The sequence below is a fragment of the Stegodyphus dumicola genome, chromosome X2, assembly GCF_044657685.1.
Source record: "Stegodyphus dumicola isolate Sdum_Otavi_A_Nest chromosome X2, ASM4465768v1".
In the NCBI taxonomy this organism is placed as follows: Eukaryota; Metazoa; Arthropoda; class Arachnida; order Araneae; family Eresidae; genus Stegodyphus; species Stegodyphus dumicola.
In genome coordinates, this window is record NC_140781.1 from 168,784,477 (window position 1) to 168,804,061 (window position 19,585).

At 34.3% G+C, this 19,585-nt stretch overlaps 1 protein-coding gene across 2 annotated transcripts in view; it reads left to right on the forward strand.

Annotated features, from left to right (window-relative positions):
* Vinc (vinculin) overlaps positions 1 to 19,585 on the forward strand; it is a 148,834-nt gene that overhangs the window by 13,374 nt on the left and 115,875 nt on the right. For both annotated transcript variants that reach the window (XM_085809507.1, XM_085809508.1), the window contains exons 4-5: positions 2,574 to 2,719; positions 13,767 to 13,935. In XM_085809507.1, the coding sequence (XP_085665633.1) occupies positions 2,574 to 2,719; positions 13,767 to 13,935 (315 nt within the window). The remainder of the gene's footprint in view (positions 1 to 2,573; positions 2,720 to 13,766; positions 13,936 to 19,585) is intronic.

Sequence of the window (19,585 nt, forward strand, 5' to 3'; positions counted from 1 at the left end):
TGCCAACAGTCAAGTTCGGCGGAGGTGGAATTATGGTCTGGAAGTGTTTCTCCTGGTATGAACTGGGACCCTTGGTCACCATTCGTGGTAAGCTGAACTCCGATGCCTACTGCACTATTTTGGATGACAGTGTGCTTCCTACGTTGTGGTAGTTTTACGGGTTGGACCCCTGTTACTTTCAGGATGACAATGCCAGTTGTCATGTTTCGATGTTAACCAAGGCTTGGTGTGGTGCCAATGGAGTTCATCGAATGGACTGGCCTGCCCAGAGTCCAGACCTGAACCCTATCGAGAACCTCTGGGATGAGTTGCATCGCCGAATTCAGGGGTGCACTACCCGTGCAAAATCGGTGAAGGAACTTCTATGTCTTCTCCAAGCCGAGTGGAAGAAAATGCCAATAGCTGTCATACAAAGACTTGTGGAAAGTATGTCCCGGAGGGTCCACTCTGTAATTACCTGTCGTGGAGGCTGTACCAACTATTGATTTGAATACAGTTAGTTTTTCGTTTCTATCACAGGTGTCCAAATACTTATTGGTAATCAGTGTATTATCAGGTTGTAGTTGAAAGATGTCTTTATTTGTAGTATTCAGCGATATGAAATTAATTTTGATAAATACGCAACAATTTCGCTTTGATTACACTGTTATTTAATTTTCATATAATTCAACTCTTGATGCATGAAATAAAGAAATTTGCCAGAGTCTGACTCTAGTGTTTTTCAATTTTGGGGTGAAATTATAATTCCAGAGCTCCAAAAAGATGAGTTTTGGTATTTTAATTTATTAAACATAATCTCATTATTTTTGTAATTTGTATTTATCGCTTTACATTTTATTTAGTCTTCATTAAGAATTATTAATTGTATTTCATTTACCTTTTCTGATGACCATTTGCAGAGCTCTTGTCCTACTAATGTTAGAAATTCAGCTGTGGCTTTAGTAAATATAAAGAACTACACTGGTGTGCAAAAATTAAGGACGAAGTCGAAAAACTAGCATATCAGCTGAACGAAGAGGCAGAGAGGACAGAAAGACCAATCAGGAGATTAAGTAAGATGATGTACGGTAGCACATGCGCAGATATGCAGGTAGACGTAATGGGGGAGTGTCTGAGTAGTGTAAAGCATTTTGTCGGTGTAAGATCAATATTTCTGACAAAGAGATTGCACGCCGTATAGCATTTAAAATCACACCGAGTTGCTGCCTCAGCGAGAAATGGCGAATAATCAATCTGTTAGACGATATCTGGATGCTTTTACCCGAGGTCGAATCATTGGGAAGTTGGAGGAAGGCCGCAGTGTGACAAGTGTGGCTGCAGAGTTCGGAATTGCTCACAGCAACGTTTCACGACTTTGGAGACAATTTCAACTACAGGAACAGCTATCCGGGGGTTTAGTAGTGGTCGTCCACGAGGAACTACACCCGCAGATGATCGGTATATTGCCTTACAGGCCAGAAGAAACAGGTGGCAGACAGCGGGAGAAATCGCTAGACACACGACACAGGCGACTGGACGACCGATATCGCGTTTTACCGTGGCCAGAAGAGTGCACGGTGGTGGTCTGTTTGCACAACGCCCTGTACGGTGTGTACCTCTAACGCCTGCCCATCGGAGAAGGCGTTCTCTGTGGTGCCGGGAACACCGGAATTGGAGAGACAATGAATGGGGATGAGTACTCTTTACAGATGAGAGCAGATTCAGTCTGAGTAGCGATTCTCATCGCATACTCATCTGGAGAGAGTGGGGAAGCCGCAATCATCCCTCGAACATCATTGAAAGGGACAGGTATGGAGGTGGCGGTGTTCTCGTTTGGGAAGGCATCATGCTTGGTAGTCGTACAGACCTTCACATCTTTGACGCAGGTTCAGTCAACGGGACCCGTTATTGTAATGAGATTCTTCTTCCATATGTGCGTCTGTTTAGAGACGCTATGGGTCCGCAGTTCCTTTTCATGGACGACAATGCACCATGTCATCGCACAGTAGCTGCCGAACAGCTCTTAGAGAGTGAGGATATTGAAAGTATGGATTGGCCGGCACGATCTCCGGATCTCAATCCCATCGAGCATGTATGGGATTTTCTTGGCAGACGCTTGGCAGCTTGTACCTTACCACCAGTAATGATTCCGGAGCTTCGATTGGCGCTGCAAGACGAATGGGCAGCAATGCCTCAACAACTCATTGACACCCTCATTCTCAGTATCAGCAGACGCTGTGAAACCTGCCTAGCAGTCAGGGGAGATCATATCCCCTTTTAAAGACCGGATGTTTCTTGCTGGACACCCATCACAGGGATGTTTCGGCCTTCAGTCGCATTGCGTTTCATGCTACTTTTTCAATAAAGCTTCTTTTTATCCCTCTGATTTCTCTTTTAGTAAGTGTTGCTTACATTACTCATGTCCTTAAGTATTGGGGATCTTACGGTATTAAATGTGTTGATTTGGAAAGCTTTTGTACAAAGTTATATTGAAAAAACCGTCTCGTCCTTAATTTTTGCACACCAGTGTACAGTACAGAAGTGTACAATGTAGCAAAAAATCTTTATTTTAACTGTTGTGTTATATTTTTTAGGTATTCTTAAGGATACATATGCTCTTTTATTATGTTTTGATGAGTCTGAAGTGCGAAAAATCATTAGAGAATGCAAAAGGGTACTTGATTATCTTGCTGTTGCTGAAGTGATTGAAAGTATGGAAGATTTAGTGCAGTTTGTTAAGGTATGTTTATATATATTGTTTAATTAGGAATTATCTGTAATTGATTTTATGTAGTTTGTTTACATTTACAGAAAAAATATTGGCCATTTCCATGCATGGGCGAATCCATGCTGATGCCAGCTGATTGATTGAGGTATGACATTTAAAATGAGTCATAGCTCCATCTCTATCTTATTGATAATCACTGATGTATTTTTCTTGCAAATGAGAAACAGTCAAGCTCAAAGCTTTATTGATAAATGGATATCATGTTCTGAATATTCAGAATATCAAATAAAATCAATTCAGAATATCAATGAATATCAAATAAAAATGTCATAACAGAAGTATTTACCAAATCATTGACACCGTGGTAAAAAAATTCCCTCATTTTTAATCTGCACCGAGGTAAAAAAGATGATTTCCCTCAACTTCTCTTTGAATTTCATGACTAATGTGGTTCTATTTCTTGAGCTTTGTTACTTCATGAAATTGTTTAGTGCTGCTTTTTTTTTTTTTTGTTTTATCTAGATATTTTTGTAGATAAACTTTGTAATGAAAGTTTTCTGCCAAAAAAACGTTTTGTTTGTTTATGGGGTAGGCAGCTTAACTACCTGAAATTACAGTACTTTGTTTTTCCATCACTGCTTCCTTTTACCACTGTACCTTTTACCACTGTTAAACTATGCTTATTTATGAATTTGCGTAGTTTCAGTGTGTCTACATGATTAGTCTATTAACATGTTTTTAATGTATCCTAATGATAATTCACTTTCTGATTTTCTCTGAGTAGCAGTTATTAGTGTTTTAACAATTTGGCAAAGCACATAGTAAAACGATTCATAAATTGCCCTATTTCATTTCTAAGCCGATACTATGCATACTTTGCCCATACATTTCAGATAATTTGAAACTGTTTCAATATATTCTTGTATTTTTAAACTTTCATTATGCTCAATAAAGTACATTTCCTAGGAATAAATGGTTTGATAAATTTATGACAATTATTTTGCATCAGTTGGCAACAACCTTTTCTTGTATATGATTTTCGTATATAGAGATTTTATAGAATGTTTTAAAGTAATGATATTTTGCTGAATTTTATCACAAACTGCAAGCAATAATGCCTTTTTGTGTCTTGCCAGGGGGAATGAAAAGATGTAGAGTTAGATCTTTTACACAGAGTATCGAAAAAGTGCTAGGACAAAGTTTATGTAATCAAAAGTTAAACAAGCAACATTTTGACTTCTTAACCTTGAGTATACAGTCATCTAGAGCAGTGGTTCTCAACCCTTTTTTGTCTTATACACCCATTTCACCATTGCTAGACCATGATCCCCCCTTCCTTTTCCAAACTCAGAAAATGCGTATACATTTATATAAATTTAGATTATTTTTAATATGTTGTATATGTTATTTTGTTTCAGTTGTTTCCATTGTAATTTTTCTCATTTTGCTATTCTTAGCGCAGTACAAAGTCCTATATCCAGACCTGTCAGAACTTCGGCAATTCTGGATTTGGGATTTTTCTGGATATTAGATCATTAGTTTAAATCTAATAAGATGGCATGTGGAAATCATAAAATTAAAAATATGAAACCGTGATTTATGATCTAAAGGGTATCGAAATTTACAATGTTTACTTAATTAAACATTTAATATGTAAAAAATTTGAATGTAATTCATTGAAGTTGCTTCCTTTTTTGTGCTAATACTTTCTCATCAGTTCTATAGTCAGACGTAATTTTTTGTTCAGTTAGAAAGTTTCACTGTTCAAGTTGTGAAGTAGTTGCTGTGCCGAGAATGCCGACTAATTTCGCAATCGAAATTTTTTCCTTTTTAGTAACCTCCCTGTCACTTTATTCACTATCATCAGTGGTATTTTCTAGATCTTGAACCATATACAGACTTCGGCGTCCCTTGATTGATTGATGATTGGAGCATTGTCATCGCAATGAAAAACTTCTGTTATATCATCTTCACTTATTACCGCTTGTCCACATTTCTTCACAAAATCCATTAATTAGAAAATTTCACCTGTGGTTTACAATATCCAAAAGCCTTAAAATTTGCGTCTATCATCATCATCGTCACCATGAAATATGGTAGCTAGCCATGAATTATGCCAAGCACTTTTTAAAATATCTGAAGGCACATTTTCCCACGATCTTGTGATGCTCCACACAGAAGATTTTATGCTAAAATATTTCAAAAATTCTTGAATAATTTTGACATTATTCAAGAAATTTAACAGATTTTAAAAATACTACTTTATATTTGCATTTCAGCACGCACTGTTCCAATATCCATAGGCTGAATATGGTCGTAAGTTTAAAGGAAAAATAACACGGATATATTATCTTTCCTTAAGACTTTAAGTGAGCTATGAGCTGAACAGTTGTCTTGAATCAGGAAATTTTTGCGTCATCAGGTAAAACAACCAAATTCAAATTTTGCCATTCCTTGTGTATGAAATGATTTTCAAACCAATCGTACATTAACGCTTTGTTAATGTACATGCTCTTTAATTTGCATGATATATAATGGGAAAATATTAACTTCAAATGCTCGAAGTTATGTATTTTTCCAGTTATGATAAGTTCACCCTTGTGCTTTCTTTAGCATTTGTGAATGCCGAAATTGTTAGTTTCACTTTGGAATCTTTGACATCAGTTGAAGCCTTTCTTGTAGAGATTGCCAAGGTATTTCATGGTACATATTGCCAGAAATGTCCAGTTTCATCAGCATTGTAAATTTCTCCTGGAGATAACGTTTCACTATTAATGAGTTCAATGAATTCATCTGCAAATAGTTCAGTACCAGCTGAAGCTTTTTCACTTAAAATTTTTAATTGCATTATACCATGGTGATTTTAAAATTTGGTTAACGAATTTCTGGAATGTGTGCACTTAGTTTTTAAGTTCATTTTTCATGAAATATTTTGGCTTGAGCCATTATTAGCATTGCACCATCAATGAAATGCACTCACTGTGTCTCTTTCTGACCATTTTACTATCAGTTTATCATGATTGTCACTTTGACTTTCCAATGCCAAAGTCCTAGCATAATTTTGAGACAAATACACCTATATCCATTTGCAGCAATTCCCATTTTTGTTTAATGGACATCAAAACATGCTTTAGCTTTGCAGATCCTTTTGCAGCTCCAGAATTAGAAACTATTTTCAACATAATCGAAAGTTCAATCTTGAATTTTCATAAAATTGCTGTAATAATAAGAGTCTGCAAAAAGTAATAAGCTGGATCAAATTAGAAGATTAAAGAAGAGCACAACCTGCTATATTAAGTGAAATTCCTTAGAATCAGTAAAGTAGAATTTTAGACTAACTTAATAGTGTCCACTGTTCATTATTGGCTATGTATCATGAGATTGGTGAGAGAAGAGAAGTTGTTCCGATAAATTTTGTCTCACTTCTATTGTGCAATGAGACAATTAAGCCTGAATTGTATTAATTTAGTTATTTATTATACTTACGTCTAATTCTTGCACATTCTAGAAGCTTATCTGAGTCCTGAATAAATTACTTAAGCTTACTGAGGGCTGGCACTAGATATTTTGCCGCCTGATGCCTCTGCGAGTCCTGAATTCTGCTACCAAGCGCTTTCATAAGTTCTAGATTTTTGACACTTCTTAATTTTGAGTCTTAAAATTTTATCATCCTTTAATTTTGAAACTCAGTGCTTCTCTAAATTCCCAAAATTTCTTTTCCTTAAATGTTACCACCCGCTGCGGCAATGCAAGCTCTGTCACTGGTTTTGGGTGTATGTGAATAAAAATTCAGTTATTCTTAATTCAAATAGCACTAAATGTAATCTTTTGGCTTATGAGTATCATTAACAAAATCTATTTTTAGTATAATGCAAAGAAATTTTTGTTAAATTTTTTCCTCGTCAGCATTTAGCACATTTAACTTGAATCTATAATCATGGTGAAGCGTAATGTCAACATAAAAGGTTTCCATACTCTTTGTTATTCAATCACTAATATAAAAAGAAAGTTTAGTCATCGCTGCATGAGTCGTTACTGAAGTTCTCATATGTTGATAAACATACTGTGATGAAAGCAAAAGCAAAATATAATAAATAATGATTCGCCAGGTTGGGCATCATCAACAATGTTTTTGTGTAGAATGTTTTGGTTAGAGATGTATGCTAAGCAGATATGCAGCAACAGAGCTGAAGAAAATAAATGGGCCTAAACAAATTGTAACATCAATGAACATTTTTAATGAGAGATTAACTTAAACATGGTTGCATACAGCAGAGAAAAGGCGAAGAAGTAAAAAGAATGGTATGCATATACATGTACACGTAATTTAAACATATACGTCATCACCGTGCGGATAAATGTGAACGGCGCATTCGTCAGGAGAAGCGCTTTTAAGCTAAACATCGTATTATAATTTATGATACAACAATCCCCCTTTCGACGTTTGGTGGCTGAAAAAAAATGAGCATTAGTCATTTACAGTTATTCCAATTAATTTACAGCACTTAGAATGTTTCGAAGCAATCAGTGTTTTTGTCAGTACATCAGCAGACATTTTCTCTGTTGGCACGTATTTAACGTCTATTTAATTTCTTTCATAACTTTCACGAATGAAATGATGTCTAATATCTATGTGTTTAGTGTGTGAGTGATAAAAACAGCATTTTTCATAAGCTTCTGTGCACCTTGATTATCACAATATGTAATGGTTGGATAATCAGCAGTAAAATTTAATTCTTTAAGAAAATGACGTAAATAAACTGCCTCTTTAGCATTTTCTGAAAGACTGATGTACTCTACTTCAGTACTTGATAATGCAGTGGTTTGTTGCTTTCGTGATTCCCATGCTATTGGATTTCCAGCAAGCTTGAATAAGTAACCTGTATAGGATTTTCTATTATTAACATCTGACGCCCAGTCAGCATCGGTATATCCAATAAGTGCTTTTCTAGTCTTTCGAAATTTTAAACAATAATTTTTAGTTCCTTTTAAGTATCGAAGAACGCGCTTTGCAGCCAACCAGTGTAATTTTCCAGGATTGTTATTAAATTGGCTCAGATGACTGACAGCATATATAATATGCAGTCTAGTAAACATAGAAAGATACATAAGTGAACCAATTAGACGATGATAAGGTACATTGTCCATTTCTTCCTTTTCAGTTTCAGAAGGACTTATTTCTTTACTTAATTTTACACTAGAATCTAAAGCGGTTGCTACTGGTTTTGCATCTTGCATATTAAACCTTCGTAGAATGTTATCAACATATTTCTGCTGAGATAAACTAATAGAATTATTATTTACATCTTGATTAATTTCTATTCGAAGACAATAATGAAGTTTGCCTAAATCTTTAACATGATCTAAAGGGTATCAAAATTTACAAAAAAAAAAAAAAGCTTAATATTTATTTGTTTACTTTATTAAATATTTCTTTCAGTGTAAGTTGTTTAAGTTGCTTCCTTTTATGTACTAATACTTTCTCTTTAATTCTATAAACAGACAATTTCTTGTTCAGTTACAAAGTTCCGCTGTTCAAGCCCTATAATTGCTGTGTCGAGAATACTGACTAATTTGTCAATCGAAATTTTTTTGTTTTCAATAACCTCTCTGTCACTTTCTTCACTATCAGAAGCGGTACATCAAAACATGCTTTCGCTTTGTAGATGCTTTGGCGGCTCCAGAATCGAAACTCTTTTTGACATAATCGAAAGTTCAAGCTTACTTTTAAGAAAATTGTACTAACAGTCTGCAAAAAATAATAAGTCAGATCCAATTCGAAGATTAAGGAACAACGCAATCTGCAACATTAACTGAAATAGATAATTAGATAATTTTAGCCTAGCTTATATCGTCCATTATACATTAAATGCGCATGCGTAAATGTATTTTATGCGTTTACGCATGCACAAAAAGTTTGTAGCTTTGAGGTCCGGATTATGGACATCCGGATTAAAAACTTTTGACTGTATTAAGTTATCCACATATAAAATTAGAATGAACTCACCTTGAGATGTTTTCATGCTGTAAACACCTGGTCCTGTAAACATCTGATTGTAATGGTTTTAATCCAAAGTTTTTGCGTTTTTTGTCTGATTTTTCGTACCACTTTCGTCCACTTTGTTTCAAACCATAAAGAGATTTTTGCAAGACATAAGCATAATCAAGATTATCTTGGTCTTCAAGGCCTTTAGCTTGTTCCATGAAAATTTCTTCTTTTAAATCTCCGTTAATATAAGCAAGCCATAACAAAATCTAGTTGATATAACATAAGGTGTTGTTCAGCACTCTATGCAATCACAGTTCTTATAGAGCTTGCTCGGGCTACTGGAGCAAAGGTTTCATTGAAATCAAATCCAGTTTCTTGTGCAAATATTCTAGCAACCAATCCAGCTTTTTTCTTTTGTCTCTGTATGTTCCATCTGCATTATATTTCTTTCCAAGAACCCAGCGACATCCTGTTATTTTTTTGTTCGGTGGTCGCTTAACTAATTTTCATGCACCAATTTTAACAAGTGCTTCATACTCACTAAGGATAGCCTTATGCCATTCTTCAGGCATGACTTCCATTTAATGTTTCTTCTAATGTCGGATTTGTATCTTCAGCAATTTGTGCTTCTTCCTTTTCTATGTTTATATTTTACTCCTTTTTCAGTTATATTTTGTATATTTCTCCTTTTTCAGTCTTCCTGGCTTCCCAGTCTTGATTTTCTTTGACGACCTGGCCTGGTTTTAATCTGCATTTTAGGTATTGCTTTGGAATTAGAATCTTCATTATCAGATGTTTCTGCCGTATTTTAGGGGTCTTCCGTTATTTCATCAGCCGATATTTGCTTTACATTCAAAGGTTCTTCCTTATTTTCATCAGGAATATTTTCAAGAAATAAAACTTCTAAATCTTTATCATAATTAGTACAGTTTTCAAATTCATCAATGAATCTAACATCTCGGCTTATAACGATTTTTCTGGAATTTTTATTCCACAGCCTGTATGCTTTCGATTAATTTGAGTATCCCACAAAGATATGTTCTTCAGATCGAGGATCAAATTTCCCTTTAGACCTTTTATTAAGTACGAAACATTTCTGTCCGAATACCTTGAAGTGAGACACAGTTGGCTTGATGCCAAAAAATAACTCATATGGTGTTTTGTTTACTCCCAGGCTTCAATTTGGGCAACGATTACATATATAAACAGCACAATTCAAGGCTTCAGATTGGGAAGGATTGGGGAAGATTATGTTGCAGTAACAAACATCTGGCCATTCACTTGCGATTCATGTGTTCAGCTCTCGAATTCTGTTGAGGGGTCATTGGTGCAGAGAATTCTCGTTTGCAGTATTTATTAAATTCTTCTCCACGATATTCGAGACCGTTATCAGTTCGAAGGAGTTTTATTTTCTTTCCTAGACGATTTTTGACCGCTGCTTTGTATTTAATGAATGCATTTTTCACCTCATCTTTAGTTTTAAGAAAACTGACTTCGACATAACGTGATTTGTCGTCTATGAAAGTAACAAAATAACGCGAACCAGCATGGGATGGGACTCTCATAGGTCCTCACAAATCTGAATGAATCAAGTTCACTAATTCATCACTTTGAAATTTTTATTCTTTTTGAAAAGATTGCACGTTTACCTCAGATACAGACTTTGCAGTCATTTAGAGATTCAGTGTTATTAAAATTTAAATTTCTAACCATGTTATCAGATTTAAGTCTTTTCAAATCAGACTCATTTAAATGACCTAATTTAGGATGCCAGTTTACAAAATCACTTACCTGTGCTATTGCAGCCGTTTCAGTGCTTAGATATATGTAATATAGATCACCTTGACGAATAGCCTGCACTAGTATAGATCCATTTGGTTCTATTATTCTATGTCTAGCATGTCGTTCTGTAAAAAATCACTGAACGATTATTTGCGGTAGCTTTAGATGTTGACAGCAAATTACACTTTAATTCCAGAACACACAACACATTTTTGAGTGTAAGTTTGTCTTATTTCCGTTATGTACTGTTATAAGGACAGTTCCAATTCCTGTAATTTTTGCCATTTTGTCAACTGCTAACTTTTATGGTTGAATTCGTTCGAGGGTGAAATTCTGAAAATAGCCTTTTGTCATTACACATGTGAGATGTACAGCCACTGTTTAAGCACCATGAGGAGGTCTTCTGATAAGCATTGTTTACTGCTAAACTAATCTGCTGTTCATAATTAGAAGCCATCATAGAACCTTGATTTCCCTTATTTGATTGTGTATATTTTCTATCAACTATTTTCTTTCTGCATTCAGATGCCTTGTGCCCAATTTTCGAACAGTAATTACACTTCAAGTTTCGAAAACTTCTTTCAGCAGGAAAAGTTTTGTTTGAATTTACCTTCCATTTTTCATTTTTCTTCTGTTCTTGATTTCGTCTTTTATTTTCAGTATAGTATGCATTCTGTGAATCTTGAGACGTGTTTTCCCTTTTCTTGCTTCCCATTCTTCTAACGTTTTGATTTTCGAAGATTCGGGACTAGGTAACTGAGCTCTTGATTTGATGGCGCATGTAAAATTTTCAAAGTTTTCTGGAATATTGTAAAGCAGAAAAATCAATAATAAATCATCAGCTATGTCAATTTCCATTTGTTTAAGCTTATCAACTATTTCGAAGAAATTATTCAAATGTTCAGACATCGATATGCTTTCCACCATTTTTCGAAATAAAAGCTGTCTTAACAAGGTAGTCTTCTTCGCAGGTCCTTTCGATTTATATACGGCTTTGAGTTTATTCCATACAGCATTTGATGTCGCACAATGCTTTATATGACACAGTTCACTAGGATTAATAGCAAGAATTATACTGTGCGAGCTTTTTGATCAGCTTGGAGCCATTTCTTTTCGTCTTCGTTCCTTCAGCAGGTTTAGCTCTTTACCGGTTACATAATTCCAATGGTTGTTTTTGATCAATACAGCTTCTATTTGTAATTTCCAACTGGCAAAATTATCTTTTCCAAGCTTTTCTATAGTAGTCTAATGCAACATAATGTAATACTGTTTCTCACAGCCAAAAAACAAGATTGGGCGATGTAAAAATAGGCTTAACTGAATGCTGATCAGTTCTTATCGTTGATTAGATGCAACAGTTCTTGCACGGAATTAGGCTTAAGAGTTCTATGCTCGAAAACTTCAAAATGTTCATTTTAATGAAGCTATCTTGCTACTTAGGCATAGTCGAAACATTCCTGGGCCCATAACCCATAACCATTGAAGAAAATAAATGGGCCTAAACAGAGTGTAACATCAATGAACATTTTTAATGACAGAGATTAACCTAAACATAGTTGCATACAGCGGAAAAAAGGCGAAGAAGTAAGAAGAATGGTATACATATACGTACATATGTAATTTAAACAGATACGTCATCACCGCGTGGATAAACGCAAACGGCGAATGTGTTAGGAGAAGCGCTCTTAAGCTAAACGTCATATTATAATTTATGATACAACAAGAGCCAAATTATTGATCACACAAATTTATGTTAAAATTATTATTTTTTTCAATAATGAGATATTTGATTTAATTCCAAAGTGAAATTAGGCCCACCAGCGGCCGAGCGGTAAAGTCGCTGAACACTGGTAGTTCGGTCCGAGGTTCGAATCCCATGAACGGGCAGGCTGCATGGGCGTTTTCGTGGTTTTCCCCATGTGTAACGTGTATATGAGCCAGTTTCCCTTAGAAAGTCCTCCACGAAGGCATACCTCCCCTTAGGCAGATAGCCCTTGAGGCTTTGCCATTATCACAACACACACACACCAAAGTGAAATTAAGATTTTGGATTCTCCACGTTTTCTTATGCCCCCCCCCCAAAAAATCAAATGTGCATGTATAAAGTATTAAAAAAATTCCTAAAAATTTTTTTGTTGGTGGCTATAAGGTTCGAATTTTAGATCATTCCACACATTGGGCATCCGGATCTCGGACTTAGTCCATGACTGCAGAAGTTCAGTGTATCAAAATGAATGATTAACTGCATAGAAAATTCTCTCCATAAGTAGATAATATTATAGGGAAAGTAAGTTAAGGTGTTGGCTAAAATGATAATAAATAGTTTCAGTTACCATTTGGCAGGTTGGCTGATTGCATTTAAAAGTAAAATTTTGTAGACATACTGCATATATATATCAGGGGTGGCCAAATGTCATATCAGTAAGAGCTGCATATTGGAATTTGGGCCTCAGCTAGATTTTCCATATAGCCATAAGTCCGTATGACATTTTAAAAGCAGTGAAAATTGTTTCACTGTTTTAAGAAGTCTTATAATATTGTAAAAGGAAATGAAATAAATAAATTACACTCTTTTAGATACTAAGTAGTTATAGTTTAGCCACCTATGTTTTGCGAGCCATGCCTATGGCCACCCCTGGTACATATATACTAAACAAGTACTTTTGATGAATTGAACACAAACAGGACACTACAGAATCTAAAGCCAATGAAAAAGGTTTTTAACTAGGAATAATATATTGATTATTAGCAGTGATGAAAAGGGAAATGGAAGAATATGTATTTCCAAACAAATCTTCTGTGATTAAATTTGCACCGCTTTGAACAGATAAAAGGTTTTTGTTTGAAAGAATGAAAGGTTTATTTGATATTTAGTTAAGTGTTGTCAACAATAAATGAGATATCTCATTTTATTCACCTCTTCTTCAGTGGCACTACAGCCTATCACAGGACAAGGCCATCTCAATAAGCTTCCTCCAACGGATCTGATTAGTCGCTAAGGTCTGCCAATGATTGATTTCTTAAGTCTTGAGATTTGCCTCGGCACAGTCTATGCATCTTGTGCGAGGTCTTTCTCTTTTCCTGGTACCACTTGGTTAAGGTCACCATTTTAATAGGGTTCAAGTTATCATATCTAAAAATATGTCCAAGCCACCTGATTAAAAAGAACACTTAAAAGTATTTTAAATTTCCGTGTAAAAGAAGTCATTATCTTTATGCTATTGTTTTTGTATGATAATCAGTAAGTGTATTTGATTATTAAGCAGTGTTAATGATTTCTCTCTAAAGGATCTCAGTCCTTGTTTAACTAAAGTGTCTCGAGAGGTGGATGCAAGGGAAAAGGAACTCATACATCAAGCGCACCGAGACATATTAATTCGTTGTTTGGAATCTGTAAAATCATTGGCTCCTATTTTAATATGTAGCATGAAGATCTTTGTTCAGATTTTAAGCCAGGGTAAGTCCTAAAAATGTCAAATTTTATATTTTTCTATTTACAACTTTTCTTTAACAAGTTATATTTTGTTTTGGCTGGACTATTTAAGATAACTTGTGCCTGTATCAATGTAAGCATCGAAGTATGGAAATATAATATAATGTCTTTTTGTATGTGATAACTAAATAAAATGCTGTAGATGAACCATGCTAACTACAATCTATTATAGCTTATTGGATGAGGAACTTCTGTAAAATGAGTATGCAAAGTAGGCTGTATAGTATAATTTCAAGAAATTGGTTTTAATCTTAGGGAATACACAATAAGTGTTTGTTGGTGAACCTAAAAATAATTCATTGAACAAAACACTAAAAAACAAAAAGAATATATAGTTAACATAACATAATGTAACATAAATAAAAGAAAGTAAAAGGTGATTAAAGCTATTACTGGGCTTTTCGGAGTACAGCAGTACACTGTGACTATTTGTAGCACCAGAGAGGTTTGTTCTCACAGCTTAGAATGCACTGCAGAGTGAAATAAAGTTCCCAAGCAACACTCCACCATCAGGCATAGCTCTCAGACGGCACTCCACCATCACTTCCATCCTCAAGAATTGGATTCTTGACCCATAGGCTAGAGCTTGTTTTACTGGGTACTGAAGTAAGGGTTGAACAGCCCAAACTTTAGCAACATGAACAAGTCTATACTGTCTTAGATATACTTATACTAATCTTCCCAACAGTCGTGTAGCTGAAGAAGTGTCATCTTTTAATATAACAATATCACCAACCTCCAGATTTGCCCAATGCTTTGTCCATTTTCATCTGGGTTGCAATGTACTGAGGATTCATTGTGCTATCTCTTCAAAAATCTGTGCTTTATTTCCTGTAGCATGGACCACCTGGTATGAAGAACCTGAGGGCTAATAGAGCCACATTTTTGGAACACTTGTAATTGTTTTTCCTGTAAGAAAATAAGAAAAAAATATAGTAACTCTCAACTTGATACATCTGAAGTAATGAAATGTAGAGGCATAAAATTTAGAATAGTTGCTATTTCTGCAAGTAATCAGCTCTTCAAATATAAGTACTTCTTCTGAAATGAAACTTTAGAGATTCATTTAATTTCATTTTTTCGTATACCATGGAAGTGCTGAAAGGCAGGAGGAATTGTATGCCCTCTGAATAGAAAAAGTAGCCAAAAAAAAACCATTAAATTCTTATGACTTACTTAATTCTTTTAAAGCTATTTCAATTTCATGCAATTTCCTTTTCACTCCAATAAAACTAGCTGCATTATCACTGAAAATGTGTTGGGGTACACCTCAATGCACTGCAAACTTCTTCAAGGCAGCATTAAATAAATCAGTTGGTAAATCTGAAACAATTTCTAGGTGAATAGCTTTTGCTACTGTTCAAATGAATAATGAAATATAACTCTTGGTAGTAATTAAACTATATCCTATGTTAAATTTCAAAGTTATGGGACATGCAAAATTGATACCAAAGTTGAAATATGGCCCTTATGAATGCATTCTAGATTCTGGGAAGTTACCCATTGCGTTGAATAAAACAGGGTTGCCACGCTACCTGGAAAACCGGAAAAAGTCAGGGAATTCGGAAATTGACCAAAAAAATCAGGGAAAAGTCAGGGAATTAAGTGTTTTAGTCAAAATCTGGAAAAGTCGGAGAATTTCATACAACGATCCCGCCAAAAAAGGCGAGTTTTGCGCCGACGTCGGAAGAGATAACTTTTTTGGTGAATTGTTTATCACGTGAGTGTCATTCGGGCAGCTGGCATAGAGCCAATTTTCGCAGCTCCAAATTGATTATCTTTTAGAAAGGCAAAGCAAGTTTTCCGCAACTTTTGGTTTCCAGTAACCTCGAGAATCGCATGTGCAGTGCATGAACTAAAGAAAGTACCTGTTCTCGTATAAAACAAAATGGGTTTAATCCTAGTATACGGTACCATGAAGGTTAGAATAAAAAAATATGTATTGTAAAGAAGGAAAACCTCTCTGCAACAGACGTGGCTCCGTTCCATCATAAAGGGAAACGGCTGTGCATGCGCGATATATCTGTCGCCAAAGCTCGAAACCGGTGTCGAAGTTCGAAGGTCACATTATCAAGAGTTCATAAAATGAATATCGTTTAAAATTTCTTTAAACTCTAAAGGAAAAGAAAATATTTTTTGGCGCAAGTAAATTAATTCATGGATTAGTTATTTTGAGGGAAAAAAAAAGTACGAAGATGCATTTTAAAAATTATTGCGGAAAGTCCAAGAAAAAAACGTTCTTTGATAAAACGTTTCTTCTTGGATTTTTCACAATAATTTAAAAACGGATTTTCTTAGTTTTCTTTTTTGTCAAAGAACGTTTCTTAACACGTGTTTCTCAATTTCCTGTACACATCGTGGAGAGGGAAATTCTGGCTGCCAGGTTCCGTCGCCAAATCCCTTGGCAAAATTTCCCTCCGCTTTTTACATAGACGTTCTTTGGTTAGAATAATCTCCATGTATGGTACAGCGGGATTTGGCGACATGATGATGAGCAGTAAACAGGTCATTTTGTTCTTGGCGACATTTTTCAAAATCGTGCGAAGGCCGTACCGTATACTAGGATTTTACCGCAAAATCTTTTTTTTTCCTTTTCTAATAAATACCTTGTCATTTTGCAGTAAAATGAAAAAATAGTAACCAGTCATCTAGGCTAACCGTGTAATATAACTATATTCGCTAAAATATTGTTGATTATTCTAATTCAATTTTTAAGTAATTATCATTATTTTTATGTTATTCATATAATTTAATGTTGCTTCTTCCCTCTAAATTTATTTATCATTAGTAAATAATATTTCCAAATTTCAGGAAATTTTCTCTGGCATAATCCTGAAATTAATTCTAGCAGTATGATGACATCACAAAACTTAATGCACATATTTTTTCCTTATGTATGCTGCGAAATAAATATAAAATACCGTAATTTAATAAAAAAATATTAAATAGATTTCTTTCTTTCTTTTAGCTGCAGAATGTCTGCAAAAAAGCCTTATTTTATTCCAGATTGGGCAGATTCTAATCTCAATCTTCAGTGGAGAAAACAACTCCTATTATAATTATATTTGTGTTTTCAAGTATTAAGGTGCCTTTTAAGAAGACACCTCACACAAATTAAATTTACCTAAAATCTAACCTAACTTTTAGCATTGCGTTGTGATTTATAAGAACCGGATTAGCCTCGTGTTGAACTGGTGATGATAATGAGTAATAATTAAATAAAACGTACAGTTGTTATCCAATGTATATATATCTTAAATTTTATTAAGTTTCTTAAGTGGAAAAGTAAACAAACTTATCAAACAAAGTGTACCAAGAATAATTAAGAATAAATGTCCTCTGGGATTTATTGATTAATTAAGTGAATTTGCTACACAGTACAAGTAATACCATAATTAATTTACCTCTTAGCACAGCCAACGTACATTATGTGGATAGACTGGAATTTTCTCGAAACATACCTGGAAAACTTGGAAAAGTCAGGGAATTTCATTCTCCTGTTTTAGTGGCAACCCTGATAAAAGTATTTGTAGGAGTATAAATGTTTTAAAAATTCTAAAAATATTTAAATATTAATAGTTTCACCCACCAGTAATATTTAAAAATAATGATTTACATTTACATCTACTGAAAAAGCTTTTAAAATTTGAACAAACAAAAGTAACCTTTTTACTATTTTTGTTTCAAATGGGTGCTGCTATGACAGTTAAAAAAACAAATCCTTTATCAGATTGCTAGTTAGGTTAATAGAGTTAAAATATGTTAGTCCTTGGAAAATGTAAATAGCTCCAAATATTTCATTTAATAAAACTGTTTCATTAGTATCAACATTGTTTCTCCTCAGCTATCTTCATTTGGTGACTATATATTTGCTTTATATCTAATACAAACTACTCATTTTGCTATAAAATTTTTAATCAGAACAACAAATATAAACAAAGATTATCTGTGCAGCCCAGCATATTCTTTGTTTTTTTAATAATTTCAGGGTTTAACTGTATATAATTTGAATTCTCTTGAGAAATTTACTGAATTAACTACAAGGAAAGAGCAATGTGTGAAAATTATTGTGCTGAAATACAGTACCCGAGATCCAGACTCGTCGGGACTTCGATTCCCAGATGTTAGATCCTCAATTTAAATCTAGTAAGATGGCATGCAGAAATTATAAAATTAAAAATATGAAATCATGATTTATGAAATAATGAATATTTATGTTCTAAAAGGTATTAAAATATACAAAAAAAGAGCTTAATATTTATTTGTTTACTTTATTAAACATTTATTTCAATGTAAGTTATGTTTCTTCGATTTTTATGCTATTAGTTTGTCTATAGTTCTATAAACAGACATAATTTATTGTTCAATTACGAAGTTCCACTGTTCAAGTCCTGTAATTGCTGTGTTGAGAATTCTGACTAGTTTGTCAATCGAAATTTTTTCGTTTTCAATAACCTCTCTGTCACTTTCTTCACTATCGGTAATAGCATTTTCTGGATCTAGAACCATACTACAGATTTTGCCATCCGTTAATTGGCTAATGATTGGAGCATTGTCATCACAATGAAAAACCTCTGGTATATTACCTTCATTTAATACCGCTTCTTCACATTTCTTTACAAAATCCATTAATTGGAAAATTTTGGTTTGAGATATCCGAAAACTTTCAAATTCACAGCTATTATCTTCATCATCCTGACCATGAAATATGGTATGTTAGCTGGCTATAAATTATGCCAAGCATTTTTTTAAATTATCTGGATACACATTCTTCCACGATCTTACGATGCTCCACTCAGCAGATTTTATGTTAAAATATTTCAAACATTCTTGAATACTCTTGCCATTGTACAAGAAATTTAACATGGATTTCAAAATGCTACCACTTTATATTTGCATTTCAGCACTCGCTCTATTCCAATATCCAGTTGTCTACAATCAGGACAATTTTTGTGTCATTATGTAAACCAACCGAATTCAAATCTTGCCGAGCCTCGGATATAAAATGATTTTCAAACCAATCATTCATTAACGCTTCTGTCATCTAAGCTGTTTTATTTGCATGATATGTAACGAAAAATTGTTACTCTTTTAAATGCTCGAGGTTAAGTTTTTTTTCCGATTATGAAAAGCTTGCACTTGTGCATTCTTGAAGCATTGCTCATGCTAAAATTGTTAGTCTCGCTTTGGAATCTCTGACATCAGTTGGAGCCTTTTCTGTAGAGGTTGGTAAGGTATTTCACGGTACATATTGCCAGTAAAGACCAGTTTCATCAGCATTGTAAATTAGTTCTGGAGATAATTTTCCACTAGTAATGAGTTTAGTGAATTCATCTGCAAATAGTTCATCAATTTCAGTATAAGTTGAAGCTTTTTCACCTGAAATTTTTAATTGTCTTATACCATGGTGATTTTTAAATTCGGCTAACAACTTGTCAAATATTGTGAACTGAGTTTTTAAGTTTATTTCTTCATAAAAATATTTTGGCTTGAGCCATTATTAGCATTGCACCATCAATGGAATGCACTCACTGTGTCTGTCTCTCTCTGACCATTCAACTATCACTTTGTCATGATTGTCACTTTTAGCATAACGAATAATTTTTCTTTTATT